The 12,372-nt window shown below is 41.7% G+C and overlaps 1 protein-coding gene across 3 annotated transcripts in view; it reads right to left on the bottom strand.

The window, feature by feature from the left end:
• Positions 1–368: 368 nt before the first annotated feature.
• The window catches only part of LOC147017363 (potassium voltage-gated channel subfamily B member 1-like), a 68,612-nt gene continuing 56,608 nt past the window's right edge, over positions 369–12,372 (bottom strand). For 2 of the 3 annotated variants that reach the window (XM_085846968.1, XM_085846970.1), the window contains exons 2-3: positions 4,284–6,086; positions 369–2,198 (exon numbers count right to left, since the gene is read on the bottom strand). In XM_085846968.1, coding sequence (XP_085703094.1) covers positions 1,956–2,198; positions 4,284–6,086 — 2,046 coding nt within the window. In that variant the 3' untranslated portion in view covers positions 369–1,955. Of the gene's footprint in view, positions 2,264–4,283; positions 6,087–12,372 lie in introns of all 3 variants that reach the window. The other variant, XM_085846969.1, reaches the window with a different exon arrangement.

Genomic DNA, 12,372 nt, shown 5'->3' with positions numbered 1-12,372 from the left:
AGCTGGGCCGGGTTTCAAACCAAGGCAAGGCAGCTCAGAGGTGAGTGTGCACAATGTGACCACTCCTTGGAATTTTTTTCACAAGATCTTGGCTATTCGTTGTTCATCTTGGCATCTTGGTTTTCTATAGGTTTTCTTGGCGTATAGGTTTTTATATTATCATCGCTTTTCCGAAACCTTGTGAATTCTTGGCTTTTTTATTGGCTCACCTTGGCATTTATGAAAATGATGAGTGGTCACACAGTGTGCATACCTGTAGAGTCTCAACTCCAGACCATCCTGCAATCCCAATTTAATTGAAATTAACCAAGCAAGATAATGCATAAATATCGTTAAAAAAAACCCGTTGCCTTGATGACCACAAAATGTAGAATAAAACGTTTATTTAAACGCATTGACTGTTGTAGATTGACAAGGTGAACATGAAGGTAACATGAATTTTTTTTTACCGAGCAGAACATATTATGCTGTTAAAATCAAAATGTATATACAATGCCAATAATAATATTATTATTGATTATTATCACCTCATCATTATAATATGATCATTCTTAACACCAAAGAGTAGTTTCGCATTTATCATATTATAATTGAAGAATATATCACTTTTTCCTAATGGTCGACCCGAGAAATATTGGGGGATGGAACAGCAGGATTTCAAAGGATTTTAATTCGGGTAATTCTGATGGACAAATTACAGGCATTTCATACAAACCTTCAAACGGTTTTTTTTTCATCTTCAATGGAAGTTGCTCTGCCTTGGCTGTATAATGTTTCAGGGAAAAAAAAAACAAATGCACCTGCTTGTTAATTCCCATGATGACGTCACTATGTTGCGGCAAAGATTGTTTATCCAAAGCTTAACACGTCTCTCAAGACATGAGATGAACTGAAAGCATGATGTGTAGTTACGAAGCAAATAAAATTATGTCATTCGGAGCCAATTTTGTCTTGACTCTCATGCCATCCCCCATCCCTGTCCTATAGTCTTTTCTACCCCCATGAATCCTCCCGTACCCAACCGTCTTGTTTGTAGGTTAATGTGTTCCCTGATCCCTTCTTCTCTCTCCTCTTTTTTTCCTGTTCATTAATTCCCTTGCTTGTTGTGTTCACCTGTTCCCCCCCCCCCCCCCACCGCTGTCAGTTCATTGCCTCGGTAACTTTTGTGTTCTTGATCTTCCATGAGCCTCGATTTTGTAAAAAATAAAAATAAAAATTAAGTGAAAAACCTCTTCTTGTGTTTCACACATGAGGGTTCCGCTTTACTTTACCTTTGCTTTACCATGAGGATTCATCTATAGTCAAGCCCAGCAAATCGAGTCTGAGTTTGTAAAAACATCTCTTTTAAATACAAGTATAGCGTATAAACACATTGTTACAATTTTGATGATTCCTGGATTCTTGAGGAAATCCGTTCAACTCCTTAAATAGTGCGTCTGTCTCTCATATTGGATTTCGAATCGGCCTGGACTAAAAATATAAATTAGGTTGAGTTAGGCACACTCATAACAAGCATCCATATTAAATTGATCATGCATGAAAATGTGATTTCAGCAGAAATATAGACCTGTGAGAGCATTGCAGTGATGGTATAAAGAGGCTGCCAGAAAAACAATGGAAAGAGGCAAAGAAAGATCTAACGGGCATTCAAAAGAGGTGTGTGTTGGGGGCATGTGGAGAAGGATCCAAAGGAGTGATGAAAGTTTATCAAATGCCATTCAGGCCAAACCTTCCCTTTTGATCGAATGGTGATACCCATTGGCTGAAACGTCAAGTTGAACCTTCTGGGTCTTTGTAACATCTTTACAGTTGAATTGCCATTATTTTAATCACTTTGCAGCCCCTTGCATGGTCTGCCATATACTGTCCTGGATGTAATTGGGTTACCCATTGTTGTAAATGTATATTATTAATACAAGGTGAAACTTCTGATTGCGTCATCTTTCAATGTGTCCTTATTCGTCGTCTTGTGTATGCAGCACATGTCTGTGAGTAGCATCAGTTGTTGGAGGTGAGGCTGTGCCTCCGATGCATTGCCTCCTCCTATATGTTAAAGGAGCAATTTGTAATTTGTTTAGGGTGTCGGTGATAGCTTCTCTATTCTTCTCGAAGGACAATGTGAGATCTTGAATGGCCACCAACTCATGTCGGCAGGTGGGATGGAATGTGGGTATTGTGCAAGGAGTGTCTGTTGTGTCCTGAAAAGGATTTGGTGAAGGTGAAGACATCAGAAGCTGCATTCAACATCGACCTTGTAAGGGTTCTAGAGAGAGAGACAGAAATCTTTGATCTCATTTGAAAAATGCTTACTTTAGAGGCTCAGGAGTCACAAAGCTATTTCATCGGTAAAAATAACTAGAAAGGATCCAATACATAATTTTGACGGGTATTACAGGAGCAAAAACTTACAAAATATAAAGATTCATCTCCAGCTCAATTTCGTTTCGATATGCAATATTTCCCTGGAACACTCTCTCTCTCTCTCTCTCTCTCTCTCTCTCTCTCTCTCTCTCTCTCTCTCTCTCTCTCTCTCTCTCTCTCTCTCTCTCTCTCTCTCTCTCTCTCTCTCTCTCTCTCTCTCTCTCTCTCTCTCTCTCTCTCTCTCTCTCTCTCTCTCTCTCTCTCTCTCTCTCTCTCTCTCTCTCTCTCTCTCTCTCTCTCTCTCTCTCTCTCTCTCTCTCTCTCTCTCTCTCTCTCTCTCTCTCTCTCTCTCTCTCTCTCTCTCTCTCTCTCTCTCTCTCTCTCTCTCTCTCTCTCTCTCTCTCTCTCTCTCTCTCTCTCTCTCTCTCTCTCTCTCTCTCTCTCTCTCTCTCTCTCTCTCTCTCTCTCTCTCTCTCTCTCTCTCTCTCTCTCTCTCTCTCTCTCTCTCTCTCTCTCTCTCTCTCTCTCTCTCTCTCTCTCTCTCTCTCTCTCTCTCTCTCTCTCTCTCTCTCTCTCTCTCTCTCTCTCTCTCTCTCTCTCTCTCTCTCTCTCTCTCTCTCTCTCTCTCTCTCTCTCTCTCTCTCTCTCTCTCTCTCTCTCTCTCTCTCTCTCTCTCTCTCTCTCTCTCTCTCTCTCTCTCTCTCTCTCTCTCTCTCTCTCTCTCTCTCTCTCTCTCTCTCTCTCTCTCTCTCTCTCTCTCTCTCTCTCTCTCTCTCTCTCTCTCTCTCTCTCTCTCTCTCTCTCTCTCTCTCTCACTCTCCACTCTCTCTCCTCAAGGAAACTCCTATTAATTATCTTCATTATTTAAATAATGGGCATTTGTACTCTTCGTAATCACATTTTTCAGAACCTTAAAACACCTCTCCCTTTATTTCACATCAGCAATTATATCCGCTCTCCACACCTTGTTAACGATCCTCTCGATAATGATGCCCTCCTTTTCCGCTCATTTTTATCTGACCCTTTGCCTTGCACCAGATCAAGGAAAATTATCGTGTGGTATTAACCCTTTATTTACCACTTTACTGGTACTTTAATGTCCCTTCAGTAAACAAGGGTTAAAATGGAAATATCTGATACCTGTCACACCCACTGAATCTATATTATGAGTCTCAACTCATGTCTTCAAGTCGGATTTGTTTGTTTTTTTGCATTCCCGAGTCCGACACCGACTCAACAGGGATGTGAGATCGACACAAATTTGAGTGTTACACTTGAGTTCTGCATCATTAGTGAAACCATACAGCCATATCATGTCTGATTATAACCTAATTTCCGTGTTAATCTGCAACAGAGCATGTCACCTGCTGAATTTCGAACCTTCATGTTTAACTGTTTAACTCAATTTCCTGTAAAACACTAATTTCACACAAAAGGCTGCCTTGCTTTTTGGTTCAATGAAGCACTGTTACCATTGTGATGTCATCGTCCTATGGCGGTATGAAAACGAGGGACATTAAGATGGGACTTTAACCCAAAAACTTCACGAATCAACGGATAATTCACATTATTGCAACAAACGTACGTACATTCATATACATTGTGCATTCTAAAAAAATTAATTGTGGTCACGTGAGCACGAATTGTGACCAATCATGTTGAACATTATGTCATGATGTAATTGATGTGCTGTTTTGATTAGCCAACTCGAATCAGCAGCGCTTATATAAATGATATATCCAATGACTGCTCTTTAATTCCACGCAGTTTTGATCAAATACCATATGTACACTATCAGACATCTTCTCCAACTTGTAGCAACAAACAGTGCAATTTTTAGGTGAAGTACACAATGGGATATTCCACCATAGCAGGGGATGTCTATACTTTTACACCCCAGCCACCTTTACTCTGGATTTTACCTTGCCATCCGTCATGCTAATATCTTCTGGTGGACTATGGTTCACAAAGGTATGATGACCTTCACTCTTGGGTGACCATGTTTTAGTCATGACTACGCAGTTCTGCATCATCGAGGCATCATCAATGTCCTGTCGATTGACACATCTCTTAGATACAGAAGGTGCACAAGTCCTACCCATTTCTCTGATTGACTTTTCAGTCCACAAACCATCCCACCTCCCATAACTTCCAGCTGGTGTATCATCATCCAGAATCCTCAATGGGCTTGTGTGAGAACTGTGTGAGAGCAGCCCAAGGGGGTCTTTACTTTTGTTTGTGTTTGTCGGTGAGTCCCACGTTGTCATTCCCACTGCAGAAATCGCTCCTGCCTCTGGAGATCTACATGCAGGACATTGTTCCATGCACTCAGGACTTGTTAGAGGAGTGTCTACAAAAATGTCATCAGAGCTGCAGGCAGTGAATGATTGGCTCAAACACCTGTTTGATAGCCCAGGCATTGGGTCATTCCTACACATGTTCAGTGGAAGAGTGCAGCATTCGATGTCAGGAAAGTCGGTGCTACAGCTAAGAAAGCTGTCATTGCTTGAAGCGTTGTGTAGGTCAACACAGGGATCTCTGACTGTGGAATAAGGCCTACAGTGACCGGATGACTGTGATGAATCATCCTCTTCAGTATCCATCACCATGTCCTTGGTAACAGTAGATCCACAATATAAAGGCAATATTGACTCGCTTCTGCCTCCAACACCTTCTGCAAGTTCCAGCTCAATGTTTCCAATGCTAAACTGACTGACAGTAATCGTGGGGCACTGACCCTGTAGAGACCTGGATAAACACGCATCTTGGTATTGAGAATCACATGACTTGGAGGTGATATCGGAAAGGGTACAATGAGTGGCTTTTAAAGGAGTCGCAGTGACATGGTTGCCACAGGTTTTTTCTTCCTTTTTGCTGTTTTCTGCCCCGTGCTTGTCTGTAGAAGCCTCCATAAGTTCTAAGCTTTTTGTGAAGGCATCTCGTACATTCATGGAGATGATGCTGCCATTCCTCTTGGCTCTTGCCAGCGCTTCACGCCGTTTCACTGCCTTTTCCTGCCGCTTTTGCTCCTTGTAGAACTCAGAGAAGTTGTTGACAATGATCGGAATGGGCAACGCTATGACGAGTACCCCAGCGATGCAACACAGGCCACCAATGATCTTCCCCAGCAGTGTTTTAGGATATATATCTCCATATCCGACTGTTGTCATGGTGATGGTAGCCCACCAGAAGGAGGCTGGAATGCTGCTGAACTTGGTGTCTTTCTCATCCTTCTCTGCAAAAAATACTAGACTCGAGAATATCATGATGCCCATAGCCAGAAAAAGTATGAGGAGTCCCAATTCATTGTAGCTCCTCTTGAGTGTGAAGCCAAGAGACTGTAGACCGGTGGAGTGCCGCGCTAGTTTCAGGATGCGTAGAATGCGCATGATGCGGAAAATCTGAACAACCCTCCGTACATTTTGGAACTGCAATACACTCTTGTTGGACTCGGTCAAGAAGATGGTCACGTAGTAAGGCAACACGGCGAGCAGATCGATGACATTAAGAACGCCTTTGAAAAACTTCCACTTTTTGGGTGCGGACAGGAAGCGAAGCACGTACTCCATCGTGAACCAAGCGATGCACACTGCCTCCACATGTGCCAGGGTCGGGTTGTCGGCTGGTTGACCGAACCGGTCCACGTGCTGCAGGTTCTTCAGCGTGTTCAATGAGAGTGCGATGGTGGACAGCACAATGAAGAGAATGGAAATAATCGCAAGTATCTGTGGAAGATGAGTGCATGCAAACATTTTAAGCACATTTTGTAGTCAAGCCCAGGCAAAATGAACAATGCTGGGAGGTCATGAAGATTGAAATTGCACTACAATGAACAATGCTGCAGTTAAAAGAAAACAACATAACATTGAATGCAAACAATGGAGACATCGACAAGTTACACATGCAAGAGTAGAGGAAGTGGGAATGGCGAATTGAGAAGTATAATTAAACAGAATATAAGGCTGGAGAAATGTAAGGGAGACGTAGAGGAAGTAGAAGGATGTTGAAAGAGGGTTACAAAAATACAGTGCCGACTGAAAGTCTGCACCCCCTTTCAAAATTTTCACCTTGTGGTCGCCTTTTAGCCTGGAATTTTATTACATCAAATCAGACTTTTTTTCCACATTTCGATTCACATAATAACCCACAACTTCCAAATGAAAAACAAATTCTACAAATTTAAGAAAGTTAATAAAAAATACAAAACTAGAATATCATGGTCGGATAAGTGTCCACCGACCTTATCATAGTAATTGTAAATTAGCTTAGGTGGAACCAATCACCTTCAAAATCACACATCAAGTTAATTGGCCTCCACCTGTGTTAAATTGTAGTGATTCTGATTATTTCAGAATAAAATCAGCTGTTCCTGTAGGTTTCCTCTGCTGGAAAGTGCATTTCAAAGCAAAGACTCAACCATGAGAAACAAGGAGCTTTCAAAAGACCTCCAAGAAAAGGTTGTGGAAAGGCACAGATCAGGGGATGGGTATAAAAATATTTAAAAGGCCTTCAATATCCCTTGGAGCACAGTCAAGACGATCATTAAGAAGTGGAAGGCACGCGGTCCCACAAAGACCCTTCCTCGATCAGGCCAATGATCAATGTCTTAAATCAATGTCTTAAATCGATCCTTAAATCGATCCATTGATCCTCGATCAATGTCTTAAACTACCACTTGTCTTCTTAGGGTACTTTTCGTTGATGGAACGGCTCGTCTTGTCTTGTTAAAATAATCCCTTTCACAGCTCACTCGGGAAGCTATGCTGGACTGACCTCATCAGGTCGGTTTCACAACACCACTGAGAACATTAACCTCTTATACTTCATTAAATCAAGCAAGTATACCAAAAATCAAAACACACCAATGTTATGTTGTTCTATCTCCATAACAATAACGTAGAGCAATTTCGAACCGACATGTACCAATTTTTTTCAATTTGTCTTTGTGGATTTTAAATTAAACAAGTAATTAAAACACTTCATACTGGAAGGACACTCGGTAGAGCACATAATGCCGTTAGGCTAATTAGTTTACGTTTCGTATCGCATCCATAGGCCGAATCAGGATTCGCACCTCAACCAAAATCTAATCAGCTTGTTCTTGTCATCGAACCGACTCGTCCACCAAGTTTCATCCAAAGCCGTCCGTAACTTGTTGAGATATTGTGCTATACAGTATATTGTTGCTGTTTTATTAACTGTATGTCGAAATTGAAATGCACACAGAACGTAGACTCTTAGAATAGTTATTTCCGTAATGTATGTAAAGAATAGTGCCTTCCCTGTAGGGGTTATTATGTAGTTCAATCCGTTCGGATTGATATAATCCGTCTCCGGAGATTGATATAATATAATCCGGGGCTAGTGCCCCGGATTATATTATATCAATATCTCGACCCATGGGGATAATGGAGCCGTCAGGGCCATCATCACGTAGGGTATGCGTGATTTACTGCCATGGCTTCTTGGCATGTGCGAATAACATCAGCATTCTGGAACGTTCGCTGAAGCCATGGCTTTGGAAGCGCATGCCAAATTCCCAAATTCTCCTTATTCTTTAAAATCCCACCAAGCCCTGATTTGACTGTTCCTCCAAGGGAGAAGTTCGACCATTCGGGCTGGCGTTGTTAACCGCCCATCACCACAATTTGAGTCAGGGGGTTAACCTTGGGCCGCCAATGCCGTGACAATATATATGTATACACTAGTAGTAATGCCCGGCATTGCTCGGGCTAGCAATAAAGCCTGGTGTTGCCCGGGCTTTCTTGCAAATTTCCTGAATAGCTGTTAGCGGTTAGGGGTTAGCGGTTAGGGGTTAGCAGTTAGTGGTTAGCGGTTAGGGGTAGGGTTAGCGGTTAGGGTTAGGGGTAGGGTTAGGGTTAGGGTTAGCTGTTAGGGTAGCTAACCCTAACCCTAACCCAAACCCTAACCCTAACCTGAACAGCTTGGCGTAGCGGAGGTAAACAGCGCCTGGGGCAAAGTGGAAATTTGCGTCCCCCGTAGACCTTAAACTTGAGTGGATTTGAATGGAAAATCCCATAAGGGATATCGATTTATCGATTTTTTTTCGAATATCAGAAGTGTTATGGAAAAAATTTATAGCCAATGACCTAAGTTGAACCAAAAGCCATAATCGTACCAAATTTGAATGGAATCCGTTGTAGTTTGTGAAAATGCATCAAAACGAATTTTGAGGGGCCTCTTCAGGAAGACAATAATATCATTAGTATATGTGCCAAATCTTGTTTCATTTCATGCAGTAACAAAAATCTGATGGTGGAACAAAGAAAGGGGCATGCCGAAATATTAATATAGATGTATATATATATATATATATATATATATATATATATATATATATATATATATATATATATATATATATATATATATATATATATAATACTTATATACTGTATGTACAGAAAGTTCTCCATTAAGATCGTCCCAGTTAACATTGTTTCATTATTAAGTCGCTGAAATACTGTATATTAGAGATCATACTCATTTAAAGTCGTTCACCATTCCATTATAAAGTCGTTTTACCTCTAATTTAGTATCAAAGTCATGGGTTTCCTCGTTTTAATGAAGCTACAGTATACATTATACCGTAAATGATGCAGTGTGACCACTCCTCATTTTCATAAATGCCAAGGTGAGCCAATGAAAAAAGCCAAGAATTCACAAGGTTTCAGAAAAGCGATGATAATAGAAAACCTATACGCCAAGAAAACCTATAGAAAACCAAGACGCCAAGGACAACAGCGAATAGCCAAGATCTTGTGAAAAAAGCCAAGGAGTGGTCACACTGAAATGATGGTACATCGGCCGTACCGTAAATACTGGTGTGTAAGCCCTCTTCGAGTACCTGCATTATCGGCCTTATATGCATCAAGCTGTGCATTGATAACATCGGTGGTTGCGTCTCCCTCTCTGATCTCAGGCGTTTGACAAGTACGGTAGTGATCCACCTGACTAGCTGCCACGTGTTTACGTGTTAAACTGATGGAAACATCCTCAAGTATATTGATAACATCGGTGGGTCCTGGGCTGAAGTTACTCAGGTGTACATGAATGGTGCGTGGAGGAAGTTGTGGCCCGGAAGTGTCAATGACTTGAAAGGATTTGAAGATGTTGTTCCTCACTGTGAGAGAAAGTTATCCTTGGCTCGGCCAATAAAGCGGGTATTGATGAGGTGGAACAAGCCGACGTTACACAACTTCTGCAATCACACAGATAAGAGCTAACCAATGAAGATCTGAAGCAATGAGAGATGATGATGATATTCAATTGATTGTTTTTTTAATTATTAAAAAAAAACTTATGCTCTATATGTAAATGATGTCTTTTGTCTGGCGATAAATTTTTCCCTGGAACCTAACCCCCACCTATTTACATCAATTCTTATGGGGAAATTGGATTCGCTTAAAGACATTTCAGGTAGTCGCACTTTCCAAGAACGTAACTACAACGTTAAACAAGGACGGACTGTACAATACTGGGTGGCCCTGAAGTAATAGCGCAGTTGCCGGAACAACAGTCACTACAATTTTATTATTATTTTGATGATTAATTGATTTCTGTTTGATGTTATTAATTAATAATTATTTTGATTGCAGAATCCCCCAAAAGTGGAATATTTAAACCATGGAGTATCTTTTTCTGCTTAAATGTGGATTCTCTGACTGCCCCGTTACTTGTGGGTCACCCGGTATACGCGGTTGTGAGCCATCCACGTGAGGAAGGAAGGACAAAGTGCATCTACATAGATTAATGTGAGTTATGCCTTAGAATTCTGTTTAGCAATTAAGATACGTCATTCATATGGGTAGTTATGCGTTGTGAATGTGAATTAGCTTAAGTTCATGATATTTTCCTTTCCTGATAACATGAGTCAGGGGTTCAGATAGAAACGTTAACAAGTGAACCCATCCTTTAAAATATATTATATTAAACATTGGGGCAATACCCCTGGGCGCTCACCTGGTAGTGGCTGGATAAGATAACCAGGGAACCACAGGTAGGTATGGATGACCCACACAATATATAACAGAGAAGAAAATAAATACCTATGGAATTTTTTTTAGCACCGTGAACAAACCATGGACTCGAACTATTTCCCACCAGCAACACACACGCACACTGATAATGCCATCCCTAAGTCCTTCACTTCAGCGGAGAATTTGGCGCAATCGGCTTGAGTGGGAGGGGGACAAGGAACCTCATGGTCAATCCCCCCCAAGAGGAACCCATCCATTAAAGGTGAAGGGTAAGTGCTAAGTTCTCACCCCTTCCCGGAAATCCCCCGCAATGACCCCGCTTTACCAATCGGACTCTGTTGCTGGGCAGAGGGACGGGACCAAGCCAATCAATGGAAGGGAGGCTCCAACCGCCCTCTTGAGCCTGCACCAATGGGGGTCTCCTCACCACGGAATGAGGGGGGGGGATGCAGGGAAGAAATAAAAGGGAGAGAAGTGGCGAAGGAAACAAGAGCATCTGCATTTCTTCGAAAGGAGCATCTGCACTTCTTCACTCTCTCGCTTGCTTATTCCGACCTCAATTCAGACACTTTTTGAGACCCTCTTTCTGACTTTCTTTCTGAACTTCTCACTTCTTCTTCACTTTCTAATGTTCTTGACACTTTACTGACTTTTCAACTGATTCTTTTCATATTCTTCACGGCTTTTTCACCAAGCTCATGCCAAGCCCTGCGCACCTTCGCCACAGCCCGGCTGCTGCCACGCTGCTCAGTCACAGAAAAGCTGCCCGCCACAACTCGCATCACTGGCCATTATCCCTGCTCAAGCTGCACATTCCATCGTGTTCAGCCAGAGATCGTCGGGCACCATAGACGACTGGGGAGCAGAGCGAGGAGCCCGGGAGGGAACGTGTGGGAGGTGAGCCAGAACGACCAAATCATTGAGCGACCATAATCCAGCTGGGTTGTGGAATGTGTGTTTGGGGCATGTAGATGAACCCTCACTACTTCTTTCCCACTGCAACCATCTCTCTCTCTCTCTCTCTCTCTCTCTCTCTCTCTCTCTCTCTCTCTCTGGTGTCTGGTGCCTTTGTTTAGAATGCTAAGGATTGACTTATGGCATCGGATGGCGGGTTTGTGGCATCGGGGACAAGGGAGAATGTATACATATATTCCCGACATAATTGTGTATATTCCCGACATTGCCTACTCTTGGGTTTTCCCGCCAAATCCTTGTTTGAATCATAACCACCATTTCTCCTGCCAATTTCTGACCTGCTTGTAATAAACTTTTACACTTAGAATATTTGTTATTACAGTGCAGCGTCTTTATCACACACTTTCTTCACCTCATGTTTCCTCAATTGAAAATCTGTGGCATGACTTGAAGATTGCTGTCCATCAACGCTCCCCACGCAGCTTGACTGAGCTAGAGCAGTTTTGTACAGAAGAATGGGAAAATATTGCCCAATCAAGGTGTGTAAAGTTGCTAGAGACCTTTCTCAACAGACTCACAGGTGTAATTGCTGTCAAAGTTGCTTCCACCAAGTATTAACTCAGGGGTGTAAACACTTATCCAACCAAGATATTCTAGTTTTGTATTTTTAATTAATTTTCTGAAATTTGTAGAATTTGTTTTTCACTTGGAAGTTGTGAGTTATGATGTATAAATAAAGGTTAAAAAGTATCATTTAATGCAATTTAATTCCAGGCTACAAGGCAACAAAAGTTTAAAAAACTTTGATAGGGGGTGTGTGTCACCACATATGCATCTCAACCCATTGTGGATCATATAGATTACTCATAAATTCACTTTTATTCAACTTATTACTGAGTGGTGCATTTTTTTTCAGAAAAGGATTTAAAGGAAAAAGGATTTAAAGGAAAAAAATCAAGAACGATCAGATGTAGTAATTCTCAGGTTTCGTTTTTAATTGCGTCCTTTGTTTGACTTTCCCCGGCTGAGTGACTGCAATGTGGTCGTTAAAGATCCCATGGTATAGCTTAAAAGGATTAGAACCCTTCGAGATAAT

Source organism: Eptatretus burgeri, chromosome 11 (assembly GCF_056783735.1).
Source record: "Eptatretus burgeri isolate ZD-2024b chromosome 11, Ebu_testis_v1, whole genome shotgun sequence".
NCBI lineage: Eukaryota > Metazoa > Chordata > Myxini > Myxiniformes > Myxinidae > Eptatretus > Eptatretus burgeri.
Note: the sequence above shows the minus strand (reverse complement) of the source record. Positions and strands in the feature narration are given on the sequence as shown.